Source organism: Pimephales promelas, chromosome 6, assembly GCF_988280905.1.
Source record: "Pimephales promelas chromosome 6, fPimPro1.hap1.1, whole genome shotgun sequence".
Lineage (NCBI taxonomy): Eukaryota > Metazoa > Chordata > Actinopteri > Cypriniformes > Leuciscidae > Pimephales > Pimephales promelas.
The window spans coordinates 5,795,719-5,811,085 of NC_142774.1; the positions used below are offsets into that span (position 1 = coordinate 5,795,719).

General features: G+C 39.2%; 1 protein-coding gene across 2 annotated transcripts in view; it reads right to left on the reverse strand.

Moving 5' to 3' along the window:
• ugp2a (UDP-glucose pyrophosphorylase 2a) overlaps positions 1 to 15,367 on the reverse strand; it is a 28,229-nt gene that overhangs the window by 524 nt on the left and 12,338 nt on the right. For both annotated transcript variants that reach the window (XM_089131996.1, XM_089131995.1), the window contains exons 7-8: positions 13,550 to 13,747; positions 13,231 to 13,473 (exon numbers count right to left, since the gene is read on the reverse strand). In XM_089131996.1, coding sequence (XP_088988122.1) covers positions 13,231 to 13,473; positions 13,550 to 13,747 — 441 coding nt within the window. The remainder of the gene's footprint in view (positions 1 to 13,230; positions 13,474 to 13,549; positions 13,748 to 15,367) is intronic.

Genomic DNA, 15,367 nt, shown 5'->3' on the forward strand with positions numbered 1-15,367 from the left:
CATTAATGGTGATGGCGTTCCGTTGCCGACAATCTCTGCCTGCGGTTTACCAATAACAACTGACTGGGTCATTTGACCAATCACCGCAGATTCGCGTCACTCAAAGGAGGTGTTTGGGAAAATGAATCATTGAAAGAAATCATTTGGGAGTCGTTGAGAAAATCAGGTATAAATAAATGCATATTATAAGACAAATAAAGTGTTTTTTATCCTTGCATTGATGTTAAACTGTTTTTGGGAATTCCCAAAACAAAAAAGGAACATTTCAAATGCTATGATAGGGCCTCTTTAAAGTTTTTTTAATTAAAAAAAGCATTTATGCCATTATAAAAATAGTGGGATAAATGCTACATGGGATGTCCATATCTCAGCTCTAGAAGGGTCTAGAGCCTCCATTTTTGCACTCAGGTCTAAGTCCAAAGACCCTCTATCAGAATCCAGAGTTTCAAGAAGATCAGAGCAACTCAAAATTTCGACCCCCCCCCCAAAAAACGACAGTGGTACCCCTTTCGTTTTTTTTTTTTTTTTCGTTTTTTTAAGGTTTTCCAATCTTCTCAAAACTCTGGATTATGATAGAGGGCCACGAGACTTTGACCTGAGTGCAAAAATGGAGACTCTAGACCCTTCAAGAGCTGAGATATCGAAATTCAAAATTTCGACCCGAAAAAAAAAACGACAGTGTTACCCCTTTCGTTTTTTTTCGTTTTCGGGTGAAAAATTAAGTTTCTCCAATCTTCTCAAAACTCTGGATTCTGATAGAGGGCTGTGAGACTTTGACCTGAGTGCAAAAATGGAGACTCTAGACCCTTCCAGAGCTGAGATATCGAAATTCAAAATTTCGACCCGAAAAAAAAACGACAGTGTTACCCCTTTCGTTTTTTTTCATTTTTGGGCGAAAAATTAAGTTTCTCCAATCTTCTCAAAACTCTGGATTCTGATAGAGGGCCACGAGACTTTGACCTGAGTGCAAAAATGGAGACTCTAGACCCTTCCAGAGCTGAGATATCGAAATTCAAAATTTCGACCCGAAAAAAAAACGACAGTGTTACCCCTTTCGTTTTTTTTCATTTTTGGGCGAAAAATTAAGTTTCTCCAATCTTCTCAAAACTCTGGATTCTGATAGAGGGCCACGAGACTTTGACCTGAGTGCAAAAATGGAGACTCTAGACCCTTCCAGAGCTGAGATATCGAAATTCAAAATTTCGACCCGAAAAAAAAACGACAGTGTTACCCCTTTCGTTTTTTTTCATTTTTGGGCGAAAAATTATGTTTCTCCAATCTTCTCAAAACTCTGGATTCTGATAGAGGGCCACGAGACTTTGACCTGAGTGCAAAAATGGAGACTCTAGACCCTTCCAGAGCTGAGATATCGAAATTCAAAATTTCGACCCGAAAAAAAAACGACAGTGTTACCCCTTTCGTTTTTTTTCATTTTTGGGCGAAAAATTAAGTTTCTCCAATCTTCTCAAAACTCTGGATTCTGATAGAGGGCCACGAGACTTTGACCTGAGTGCAAAAATGGAGACTCTAGACCCTTCCAGAGCTGAGATATCGAAATTCAAAATTTCGACCCGAAAAAAAAACGACAGTGTTACCCCTTTCGTTTTTTTTCATTTTTGGGCGAAAAATTAAGTTTCTCCAATCTTCTCAAAACTCTGGATTCTGATAGAGGGCCACGAGACTTTGACCTGAGTGCAAAAATGGAGACTCTAGACCCTTCCAGAGCTGAGATATCGAAATTCAAAATTTCGACCCGAAAAAAAAAACGACAGTGTTACCCCTTTCGTTTTTTTTCATTTTTGGGCGAAAAATTAAGTTTCTCCAATCTTCTCAAAACTCCAGATTCTGATAGAGGGCTGTGAGACTTTGACCTGAGTGCAAAAATGGAGGCTCTAGACCCTTCCAGAGCTGAGATATCGAAATTCAAAATTTCGACCCGAAAAAAAAACGACAGTGTTACCCCTTTCGTTTTTTTTTCATTTTTGGGCGAAAAATTAAGTTTCTCCAATCTTCTCAAAACTCTGGATTCTGATAGAGGGCCACGAGACTTTGACCTGAGTGCAAAAATGGAGACTCTAGACCCTTCCAGAGCTGAGATATCGAAATTCAAAATTTCGACCCGAAAAAAAAAACGACAGTGTTACCCCTTTCGTTTTTTTTCATTTTTGGGCGAAAAATTAAGTTTCTCCAATCTTCTCAAAACTCCAGATTCTGATAGAGGGCTGTGAGACTTTGACCTGAGTGCAAAAATGGAGGCTCTAGACCCTTCCAGAGCTGAGATATCGAAATTCAAAATTTCGACCCGAAAAAAAAACGACAGTGTTACCCCTTTCGTTTTTGGGCGAAAAATTAAGTTTCTCCAATCTTCTCAAAACTCTGGATTATGATAGAGGGCCATGAGACTTTGACCTGAGTGCAAAAATGGAGACTCTAGACCCTTCCAGAGCTGAGATATCGAAATTCAAAATTTCGACCCGAAAAAAAAACGACAGTGTTACCCCTTTCGTTTTTTTTCATTTTTGGGCGAAAAATTAAGTTTCTCCAATCTTCTCAAAACTCTGGATTCTGATAGAGGGCCACGAGACTTTGACCTGAGTGCAAAAATGGAGACTCTAGACCCTTCCAGAGCTGAGATATCGAAATTCAAAATTTCGACCCGAAAAAAAAACGACAGTGTTACCCCTTTCGTTTTTTTTTCATTTTTGGGCGAAAAATTAAGTTTCTCCAATCTTCTCAAAACTCTGGATTCTGATAGAGGGCCACGAGACTTTGACCTGAGTGCAAAAATGGAGACTCTAGACCCTTCCAGAGCTGAGATATCGAAATTCAAAATTTCGACCCGAAAAAAAAACGACAGTGTTACCCTTTTCGTTTTTTTTCATTTTTGGGCGAAAAATTAAGTTTCTCCAATCTTCTCAAAACTCTGGATTCTGATAGAGGGCCACGAGACTTTGACCTGAGTGCAAAAATGGAGACTCTAGACCCTTCCAGAGCTGAGATATCGAAATTCAAAATTTCGACCCGAAAAAAAAACGACAGTGTTACCCCTTTCGTTTTTTTTCATTTTTGGGCGAAAAATTAAGTTTCTCCAATCTTCTCAAAACTCCAGATTCTGATAGAGGGCTGTGAGACTTTGACCTGAGTGCAAAAATGGAGGCTCTAGACCCTTCCAGAGCTGAGATATCGAAATTCAAAATTTCGACCCGAAAAAAAAACGACAGTGTTACCCCTTTCGTTTTTTTTCGTTTTTGGGCGAAAAATTAAGTTTCTCCAATCTTCTCAAAACTCTGGATTATGATAGAGGGCCATGAGACTTTGACCTGAGTGCAAAAATGGAGACTCTAGACCCTTCCAGAGCTGAGATATCGAAATTCAAAATTTCGACCCGAAAAAAAAACGACAGTGTTACCCCTTTCGTTTTTTTTCATTTTTGGGCGAAAAATTAAGTTTCTCCAATCTTCTCAAAACTCTGGATTCTGATAGAGGGCCACGAGACTTTGACCTGAGTGCAAAAATGGAGACTCTAGACCCTTCCAGAGCTGAGATATCGAAATTCAAAATTTCGACCCGAAAAAAAAACGACAGTGTTACCCCTTTCGTTTTTTTTCATTTTTGGGCGAAAAATTAAGTTTCTCCAATCTTCTCAAAACTCTGGATTCTGATAGAGGGCCACGAGACTTTGACCTGAGTGCAAAAATGGAGACTCTAGACCCTTCCAGAGCTGAGATATCGAAATTCAAAATTTCGACCCGAAAAAAAAACGACAGTGTTACCCCTTTCGTTTTTTTTCATTTTTGGGCGAAAAATTATGTTTCTCCAATCTTCTCAAAACTCTGGATTCTGATAGAGGGCCACGAGACTTTGACCTGAGTGCAAAAATGGAGACTCTAGACCCTTCCAGAGCTGAGATATCGAAATTCAAAATTTCGACCCGAAAAAAAAACGACAGTGTTACCCCTTTCGTTTTTTTTTTTATTTTTGGGCGAAAAATTAAGTTTCTCCAATCTTCTCAAAACTCCAGATTCTGATAGAGGGCTGTGAGACTTTGACCTGAGTGCAAAAATGGAGGCTCTAGACCCTTCCAGAGCTGAGATATCGAAATTAAAAATTTCGACCCGAAAAAAAAACGACAGTGTTACCCCTTTCGTTTTTTTTCGTTTTTGGGCGAAAAATTAAGTTTCTCCAATCTTCTCAAAACTCTGGATTATGATAGAGGGCCATGAGACTTTGACCTGAGTGCAAAAATGGAGACTCTAGACCCTTCCAGAGCTGAGATATCGAAATTCAAAATTTCGACCCGAAAAAAAAAACGACAGTGTTACCCCTTTCGTTTTTTTTCATTTTTGGGCGAAAAATTAAGTTTCTCCAATCTTCTCAAAACTCTGGATTCTGATAGAGGGCCACGAGACTTTGACCTGAGTGCAAAAATGGAGACTCTAGACCCTTCCAGAGCTGAGATATCGAAATTCAAAATTTCGACCCGAAAAAAAAACGACAGTGTTACCCCTTTCGTTTTTTTTAATTTTTGGGCGAAAAATTAAGTTTCTCCAATCTTCTCAAAACTCTGGATTCTGATAGAGGGCCACGAGACTTTGACCTGAGTGCAAAAATGGAGACTCTAGACCCTTCCAGAGCTGAGATATCGAAATTCAAAATTTCGACCCGAAAAAAAAACGACAGTGTTACCCCTTTCGTTTTTTTTCATTTTTGGGCGAAAAATTAAGTTTCTCCAATCTTCTCAAAACTCTGGATTCTGATAGAGGGCCACGAGACTTTGACCTGAGTGCAAAAATGGAGACTCTAGACCCTTCCAGAGCTGAGATATCGAAATTCAAAATTTCGACCCGAAAAAAAAACGACAGTGTTACCCCTTTCGTTTTTTTTTCATTTTTGGGCGAAAAATTAAGTTTCTCCAATCTTCTCAAAACTCTGGATTCTGATAGAGGGCCACGAGACTTTGACCTGAGTGCAAAAATGGAGACTCTAGACCCTTCCAGAGCTGAGATATCGAAATTCAAAATTTCGACCCGAAAAAAAAACGACAGTGTTACCCCTTTCGTTTTTTTTCATTTTTGGGCGAAAAATTAAGTTTCTCCAATCTTCTCAAAACTCCGGATTCTGATAGAGGGCCACGAGACTTTGACCTGAGTGCAAAAATGGAGACTCTAGACCCTTCCAGAGCTGAGATATCGAAATTCAAAATTTCGACCCGAAAAAAAAAACGACAGTGTTACCCCTTTCGTTTTTTTTCATTTTTGGGCGAAAAATTAAGTTTCTCCAATCTTCTCAAAACTCCAGATTCTGATAGAGGGCCGTGAGACTTTGACCTGAGTGCAAAAATGGAGGCTCTAGACCCTTCCAGAGCTGAGATATCGAAATTCAAAATTTCGACCCGAAAAAAAAACGACAGTGTTACCCCTTTCGTTTTTTTTTCATTTTTGGGCGAAAAATTAAGTTTCTCCAATCTTCTCAAAACTCTGGATTCTGATAGAGGGCCACGAGACTTTGACCTGAGTGCAAAAATGGAGACTCTAGACCCTTCCAGAGCTGAGATATCGAAATTCAAAATTTCGACCCGAAAAAAAAACGACAGTGTTACCCCTTTCGTTTTTTTTCATTTTTGGGCGAAAAATTAAGTTTCTCCAATCTTCTCAAAACTCTGGATTATGATAGAGGGCTGTGAGACTTTGACCTGAGTGCAAAAATGGATGATCTAGACCCTTCCAGAGCTGAGATATCGAAATTCAAAATTTCGACCTGAAAAAAAAAAACGACAGTGTTACCCCTTTCATTTTTTTTCATATTTGGGCGAAAAATTAAGTTTCTCCAATCTTCTCAAAACTCTGGATTCTGATAGAGGGCTGTGAGACTTTGACCTGAGTGCAAAAATTAAGGCTCTAGACCCTTCCAGAGCTGAGATATCGAAATTCAAAATTTCGACCCGAAAAAAAAACGACAGTGTTACCCCTTTCGTTTTTTTTCATTTTTGGGCGAAAAATTAAGTTTCTCCAATCTTCTCAAAACTCTGGATTCTGATAGAGGGCCACGAGACTTTGACCTGAGTGCAAAAATGGAGACTCTAGACCCTTCCAGAGCTGAGATATCGAAATTCAAAATTTCGACCCGAAAAAAAAAACGACAGTGTTACCCCTTTCGTTTTTTTTTTCGTTTTCGGCCGAAAAATTAAGTTTCTCCAATCTTCTCAAAACTCCGGATTCTGATAGAGGGCTGTGAGACTTTGACCTGAGTGCAAAAATGGAGGCTCTAGACCCTTCCAGAGCTGAGATATCGAAATTCAAAATTTCGACCCGAAAAAAAAACGACAGTGTTACCCCTTTCGTTTTTTTTCATTTTTGGGCGAAAAATTAAGTTTCTCCAATCTTCTCAAAACTCTGGATTATGATAGAGGGCTGTGAGACTTTGACCTGAGTGCAAAAATGGATGATCTAGACCCTTCCAGAGCTGAGATATCGAAATTCAAAATTTCGACCTGAAAAAAAAAAACGACAGTGTTACCCCTTTCATTTTTTTTCATATTTGGGCGAAAAATTAAGTTTCTCCAATCTTCTCAAAACTCTGGATTCTGATAGAGGGCTGTGAGACTTTGACCTGAGTGCAAAAATGGAGGCTCTAGACCCTTCCAGAGCTGAGATATCGAAATTCAAAATTTCGACCCGAAAAAAAAACGACAGTGTTACCCCTTTCGTTTTTTTTCATTTTTGGGCGAAAAATTAAGTTTCTCCAATCTTCTCAAAACTCTGGATTCTGATAGAGGGCCACGAGACTTTGACCTGAGTGCAAAAATGGAGACTCTAGACCCTTCCAGAGCTGAGATATCGAAATTCAAAATTTCGACCCGAAAAAAAAAACGACAGTGTTACCCCTTTCGTTTTTTTTTTCGTTTTCGGCCGAAAAATTAAGTTTCTCCAATCTTCTCAAAACTCCGGATTCTGATAGAGGGCTGTGAGACTTTGACCTGAGTGCAAAAATGGAGGCTCTAGACCCTTCCAGAGCTGAGATATCGAAATTCAAAATTTCAACCCAAAAAAAAAACGACAGTGTTACCCCTTTCGTTTTTTTTCGTTTTTGGGCGAAAAATTAAGTTTCTCCAATCTTCTCAAAACTCTGGATTATGATAGAGGGCCACGAGACTTTGACCTGAGTGCAAAAATGGAGACTCTAGACCCTTCAAGAGCTGAGATATCGAAATTCAAAATTTCGACCCGAAAAAAAAAACGACAGTGTTACCCCTTTCGTTTTTTTTCGTTTTCGGGCGAAAAATTAAGTTTCTCCAATCTTCTCAAAACTCTGGATTCTGATAGAGGGCTGTGAGACTTTGACCTGAGTGCAAAAATGGAGACTCTAGACCCTTCCAGAGCTGAGATATCGAAATTCAAAATTTCGACCCGAAAAAAAAACGACAGTGTTACCCCTTTCGTTTTTTTTCATTTTTGGGCGAAAAATTAAGTTTCTCCAATCTTCTCAAAACTCTGGATTCTGATAGAGGGCCACGAGACTTTGACCTGAGTGCAAAAATGGAGACTCTAGACCCTTCCAGAGCTGAGATATCGAAATTCAAAATTTCGACCCGAAAAAAAAAACGACAGTGTTACCCCTTTCGTTTTTTTTTTCGTTTTCGGCCGAAAAATTAAGTTTCTCCAATCTTCTCAAAACTCCGGATTCTGATAGAGGGCTGTGAGACTTTGACCTGAGTGCAAAAATGGAGGCTCTAGACCCTTCCAGAGCTGAGATATCGAAATTCAAAATTTCAACCCGAAAAAAAAAACGACAGTGTTACCCCTTTCGTTTTTTTTCGTTTTTGGGCGAAAAATTAAGTTTCTCCAATCTTCTCAAAACTCTGGATTATGATAGAGGGCCACGAGACTTTGACCTGAGTGCAAAAATGGAGACTCTAGACCCTTCAAGAGCTGAGATATCGAAATTCAAAATTTCGACCCGAAAAAAAAAACGACAGTGTTACCCCTTTCGTTTTTTTTCGTTTTCGGGCGAAAAATTAAGTTTCTCCAATCTTCTCAAAACTCTGGATTCTGATAGAGGGCTGTGAGACTTTGACCTGAGTGCAAAAATGGAGACTCTAGACCCTTCCAGAGCTGAGATATCGAAATTCAAAATTTCGACACGAAAAAAAACGACAGTGTTACCCCTTTCGTTTTTTTTCATATTTGGGCGAAAAAATAAGTTTCTCTAATCTTCTCAAAACTCTGGATTCTGATAGAGGGCTGTGAGACTTTGACCTGAGTGCAAAAATGGAGGCTCTAGACCTTTCCAGAGCTGAGATATCGAAATTCAAAATTTCGACCCGAAAAAAAAACGGCAGTGTTACCCCTTTCGTTTTTTTCATTTTTGGGCGAAAAATTAAGTTTCTCCAATCTTCTCAAAACTCTGGATTCTGATAGAGGGCCACGAGACTTTGACCTGAGTGCAAAATGGAGACTCTAGACCCTTCCAGAGCTGAGATATCGAAATTCAAAATTTCGATCCGAAAAAAAAACGACAGTGTTACCCCTTTCGTTTTTTTTTTCATTTTTGGGCGAAAAATTAAGTTTCTCCAATCTTCTCAAAACTCCGGATTCTGATAGAGGGCTGTGAGACTTTGACCTGAGTGCAAAAATGGAGGCTCTAGACCCTTCCAGAGCTGAGATATCGAAATTAAAAATTTCGACCCGAAAAAAAAACGACAGTGTTACCCCTTTCGTTTTTTTTCGTTTTCGGGCGAAAAATTAAGTTTTTCCAATCTTCTCAAAACTCTGGATTATGATAGAGGGCTGTGAGACTTTGACCTGAGTGCAAAAATGGATGATCTAGACCCTTCCAGAGCTGAGATATCGAAATTCAAAATTTCGACCTGAAAAAAAAAACGACAGTGTTACCCCTTTCGTTTTTTTTCATATTTGGGCGAAAAATTAAGTTTCTCCAATCTTCTCAAAACTCTGGATTCTGATAGAGGGCTGTGAGACTTTGACCTGAGTGCAAAAATGGAGGCTCTAGACCCTTCCAGAGCTGAGATATCGAAATTCAAAATTTCGACCCGAAAAAAAAACGACAGTGTTACCCCTTTCGTTTTTTTTTTTGGGGCGAAAAATTAAGTTTCTCCAATCTTCTCAAAACTCTGGATTATGATAGAGGGCCACGAGACTTTGACCTGAGTGCAAAAATGGAGACTCTAGACCCTTCAAGAGCTGAGATATCGAAATTCAAAATTTCGACCCGAAAAAAAAACGACAGTGTTACCCCTTTCGTTTTTTTTCGTTTTCGGGCGAAAAATTAAGTTTCTCCAATCTTCTCAAAACTCTGGATTCTGATAGAGGGCTGTGAGACTTTGACCTGAGTGCAAAAATGGAGACTCTAGACCCTTCCAGAGCTGAGATATCGAAATTCAAAATTTCGACCCGAAAAAAAACGACAGTGTTACCCCTTTCGTTTTTTTTCATATTTGGGCGAAAAATTAAGTTTCTCCAATCTTCTCAAAACTCTGGATTCTGATAGAGGGCTGTGAGACTTTGACCTGAGTGCAAAAATGGAGGCTCTAGACCCTTCCAGAGCTGAGATATCGAAATTCAAAATTTCGACCCGAAAAAAAAACGACAGTGTTACCCCTTTCGTTTTTTTCATTTTTGAGCGAAAAATTAAGTTTCTCCAATCTTCTCAAAACTCTGGATTCTGATAGAGGGCCACGAGACTTTGACCTGAGTGCAAAATGGAGACTCTAGACCCTTCCAGAGCTGAGATATCGAAATTCAAAATTTCGACCCGAAAAAAAAACCGACAGTGTTACCCCTTTCGTTTTTTTTTTCGTTTTCGGCCGAAAAATTAAGTTTCTCCAATCTTCTCAAAACTCCGGATTCTGATAGAGGGCTGTGAGACTTTGACCTGAGTGCAAAAATGGAGGCTCTAGACCCTTCCAGAGCTGAGATATCGAAATTCAAAATTTCGACCCGAAAAAAAAAAACGACAGTGTTACCCCTTTCGTTTTTTTTCATTTTTGGGCGAAAAATTAAGTTTCTCCAATCTTCTCAAAACTCTGGATTATGATAGAGGGCTGTGAGACTTTGACCTGAGTGCAAAAATGGATGATCTAGACCCTTCCAGAGCTGAGATATCGAAATTCAAAATTTCGACCTGAAAAAAAAAACGACAGTGTTACCCCTTTCATTTTTTTTCATATTTGGGCGAAAAAATAAGTTTCTCTAATCTTCTCAAAACTCTGGATTCTGATAGAGGGCTGTGAGACTTTGACCTGAGTGCAAAAATGGAGGCTCTAGACCCTTCCAGAGCTGAGATATCGAAATTCAAAATTTCGACCCGAAAAAAAAACGGCAGTGTTACCCCTTTCGTTTTTTTCATTTTTGGGCGAAAAATTAAGTTTCTCCAATCTTCTCAAAACTCTGGATTCTGATAGAGGGCCACGAGACTTTGACCTGAGTGCAAAATGGAGACTCTAGACCCTTCCAGAGCTGAGATATCGAAATTCAAAATTTCGATCCGAAAAAAAAACGACAGTGTTACCCCTTTCGTTTTTTTTTTCATTTTTGGGCGAAAAATTAAGTTTCTCCAATCTTCTCAAAACTCCGGATTCTGATAGAGGGCTGTGAGACTTTGACCTGAGTGCAAAAATGGAGGCTCTAGACCCTTCCAGAGCTGAGATATCGAAATTAAAAATTTCGACCCGAAAAAAAAACGACAGTGTTACCCCTTTCGTTTTTTTTCGTTTTCGGGCGAAAAATTAAGTTTTTCCAATCTTCTCAAAACTCTGGATTATGATAGAGGGCTGTGAGACTTTGACCTGAGTGCAAAAATGGATGATCTAGACCCTTCCAGAGCTGAGATATCGAAATTCAAAATTTCGACCTGAAAAAAAAAACGACAGTGTTACCCCTTTCGTTTTTTTTCATATTTGGGCGAAAAATTAAGTTTCTCCAATCTTCTCAAAACTCTGGATTCTGATAGAGGGCTGTGAGACTTTGACCTGAGTGCAAAAATGGAGGCTCTAAACCCTTCCAGAGCTGAGATATCGAAATTCAAAATTTCGACCCGAAAAAAAAACGACAGTGTTACCCCTTTCGTTTTTTTTTTTGGGGCGAAAAATTAAGTTTCTCCAATCTTCTCAAAACTCTGGATTATGATAGAGGGCCACGAGACTTTGACCTGAGTGCAAAAATGGAGACTCTAGACCCTTCAAGAGCTGAGATATCGAAATTCAAAATTTCGACCCGAAAAAAAAACGACAGTGTTACCCCTTTCGTTTTTTTTCGTTTTCGGGCGAAAAATTAAGTTTCTCCAATCTTCTCAAAACTCTGGATTCTGATAGAGGGCTGTGAGACTTTGACCTGAGTGCAAAAATGGAGACTCTAGACCCTTCCAGAGCTGAGATATCGAAATTCAAAATTTCGACCCGAAAAAAAACGACAGTGTTACCCCTTTCGTTTTTTTTCATATTTGGGCGAAAAATTAAGTTTCTCCAATCTTCTCAAAACTCTGGATTCTGATAGAGGGCTGTGAGACTTTGACCTGAGTGCAAAAATGGAGGCTCTAGACCCTTCCAGAGCTGAGATATCGAAATTCAAAATTTCGACCCGAAAAAAAAACGACAGTGTTACCCCTTTCGTTTTTTTCATTTTTGGGCGAAAAATTAAGTTTCTCCAATCTTCTCAAAACTCTGGATTCTGATAGAGGGCCACGAGACTTTGACCTGAGTGCAAAATGGAGACTCTAGACCCTTCCAGAGCTGAGATATCGAAATTCAAAATTTCGACCCGAAAAAAAAAACGACAGTGTTACCCTTTTCGTTTTTTTTCATTTTTGGGCGAAAAATTAAGTTTCTCCAATCTTCTCAAAACTCTGGATTCTGATAGAGGGCCACGAGACTTTGACCTGAGTGCAAAAATGGAGACTCTAGACCCTTCCAGAGCTGAGATATCGAAATTCAAAATTTCGACCCGAAAAAAAACCGACAGTGTTACCCCTTTCGTTTTTTTTCGTTTTCGGGCGAAAAATTAAGTTTTTCCAATCTTCTCAAAACTCTGGATTATGATAGAGGGCTGTGAGACTTTGACCTGAGTGCAAAAATGGATGATCTAGACCCTTCCAGAGCTGAGATATCGAAATTCAAAATTTCGACCTGAAAAAAAAAAACGACAGTGTTACCCCTTTCGTTTTTTTTCATATTTGGGCGAAAAATTAAGTTTCTCCAATCTTCTCAAAACTCTGGATTCTGATAGAGGGCTGTGAGACTTTGACCTGAGTGCAAAAATGGAGGCTCTAGACCCTTCCAGAGCTGAGATATCGAAATTCAAAATTTCGACCCGAAAAAAAAAACGACAGTGTTACCCCTTTCGTTTTTTTTCATTTTTGGGCGAAAAATTAAGTTTCTCCTATCTTCTCAAAACTCTGGATTCTGATAGAGGGCCACGAGACTTTGACCTGAGTGCAAAAATGGAGACTCTAGACCCTTCCAGAGCTGAGATATCGAAATTCAAAATTTCGACCCGAAAAAAAAAACGACAGTGTTACCCCTTTCGTTTTTTTTTAAAGTTTTTTTTTAAAGTTTTTTCTAAAGAGAAAAATTAAGTTTCTCCAATCTTCTCAAAACTCTGGATTCTGATAGAGGGCCATGAGACTTAAACCTGACTGCAAAAATGGAGGCTCTAGATCCTTCAAGAGCTGAGATATCGAAACTCCAAAATTCGACCCGAAAAAAAAAAAACGACAGTAGTACCCCTTTCGTTTTTTTTTTTGGGCGAAAAATTAAGTTTCTCCAATCTTCTCAAAACTCTGGATTCCCACGTGGCATTTATGCCATTATAAAAATAGTGGGATAAATGCTACGTGGGATCCATGTCGTTTTTTTCGGGTAGAAATTTTGAGTTTCTCCAATCTTCTTGAAACTCTGGATTCTGATAGAGGGCCATGAGACTTAGACCTGAGTGCAAAATGGAGGCTCTAGACCCTTCCAGAGCTGAGATATGGGGGTTGTGTTGCCCAGATTTGCTTCCCCCGGTCTGCATTTTCACCAGACATACGTTCTTCTCCCACACAAAAACAGAATTTGAAACCAAATATGTAAAATTCCACAAAATTCCATGTTAATTTGCCAATTACGCAATTCCGTGATCGCGGAAATCATAGGGCCCTACTTAAAGTCAAGCGCTCTCTTCCTGTCTAGGTGGCCTGAATAATCTTTGCAGTGTATAAGTCTGCCTCAGTGCTTACCTTGGTGAAGGAGCTGCCCAGTTTGACGTGAGGTGTTGAGGGGAACTCTCTCTTGGGGCTCATGGTCAGAGAGCCCGCGTCCATGCTGTACAGGTTAGACATGACCAGCAGGAGGTCAGAGGTGGTTTTGACAGGCAGAAAGCGGCTGCGGGGCACGTTGATGCCCAGCGCATGGTCGAAGCTCTTCATGGCAGAGCCCACAGCCGTCTCCAACTGAATGACATTCAGACCGCCATCTAAAGTCTGGGGACAGAAGAGGAATGCTGTTTCATACACAGATGTTGATACGCGTTAATGCGGAGGAGGGTATGGTGTTCACCTTAGGATTAACAATGATCTCCATGTCCATTGCGTTCTGTTCGTGAAGCCTTTTAATGGCCGGCAGGCTGATCCACAAGTTGTTGGTGTTGAAGATCTTGAACTTGGTGACGGATTTAAACTCGTCTACGTGAGCTTTGGGCACCTGAGCGATCTCCAGCAGTCTGAGTTTCCCATCATACTGCGTCAGCGTGCCACCCTGAAACAAACAACACCAGCTGATCCCTGATATAGGCCCTGTTATACTCACTCAGTTCTTTTTGTTCTGCGGTTAGAGGTTAGTTTGTAATACTTTTGCAGGATTATGCTGTTAGCGAACCATATAAAACCATCCAGCTGCCGGAAGAGCCGTTTAGATGGATATGGAAATGTGTGCCGTGTGCTTTCCTCACAATTGCGAAATTACACACCCAAAAAACAGCAGTTAAGAAAGCATCTGGTCATAGGATGTGGATTTTTTCGGTATTGTCACATCACGATTATTTAAATAGCACTATACAATAGATTGTTTAAAAGCAAGCAACTCTACAGTACTAAACATGAAAAAAGTCAGTGTCACTTGATTAGAATTACAACTTCAACTTCTACTAAAAATGCACAACGTGTTGTTTTGACACGCGTCTGACCTCGACTGACTGGACAAAAGAAATGAACCGGAAAAGATTTCCATGTTAAAGAAGGTGGATTCTTATTAGAGCCCGACCGATAAAGGATTTTGAAGGGCGACACGATACAAATATTTGTTGGTTTTAAAATCCGATATTCCGATATATCGGCTGATATTTATTTATTTATTTTCAGAAACGCGCAACAAAACATTAACAGATTTTCCTGACTTTAGTTATTTGTAGTTATGTATGCGTTTTAACTATAATATGATAATGCGTTTTAAAAAGAAACATATTTCTTTTATTGTCACAACAGAACAGACTGATGAAATGCTAGCTTTGTGGTTAGCTAGTCTATGATGAGCCATAATTTAGCAATGGATTACGTCATACTGCAAATTGTAAAACATACATTTTCAATATAACAGGCCAAGGAGAGATGATAAGTCTCATTGCTATAACTGTCACACGCTATTAAAGAAATACTTCAGTCACATTGTCAAAAGTTAAAAGGACTGTCAGTCAACTACACTTTAACAACGTAACGTAATTATGCTAGCTAATTCCGCTTCACTCTCGGCTTATTGAACAGCAGCAAAACTGGACATGATAGTCACAAATTTTGTCATGTTTATTTGAGTTAAGAGAACTGATGGGGATGTTCTTTTAATTGTTGGGAACTATACAACTCCAACACTCACGACATGGTTCAAGCGTGTTTTGCGAATATTTTATTTTTGAAATATTCATTTATCGGCCATTATAACTGCCGATATCGATAGTTTGGAAAATGCCTAATATCGGCCGATAATATCGGCCTGCTGATAATCGGTCTGGCTCTAATTCTTATAATATAATAGAATATAACTTATAGAAACTTTACATCTGTGCTATGTTTTAGCTGGAATATTTCTAAATAAACAATTTTTTCTGTTTTCTGCAATTCCAGTCAAGTCATGTCACGTTTAGTTTATATAGCACTTATATACACGTTTATATAGCACTTATATTACAATGTACTAGATTCCTTAAAAGCAAGCAGCTTTACAGTATTAAAAAAAAAGAAAAACAGTGTCGCTTCCAATTAGGATTAGAGCTTTCATTTCTATTATAAAGCAGTTCTCCAGTGTGCTCATGTTTTCACTTGCCTCCGACTTCTACGAACTGAACAGAAGAAATGAGCCGGAGAAGGTTTTTTGAACTCCCAGCAA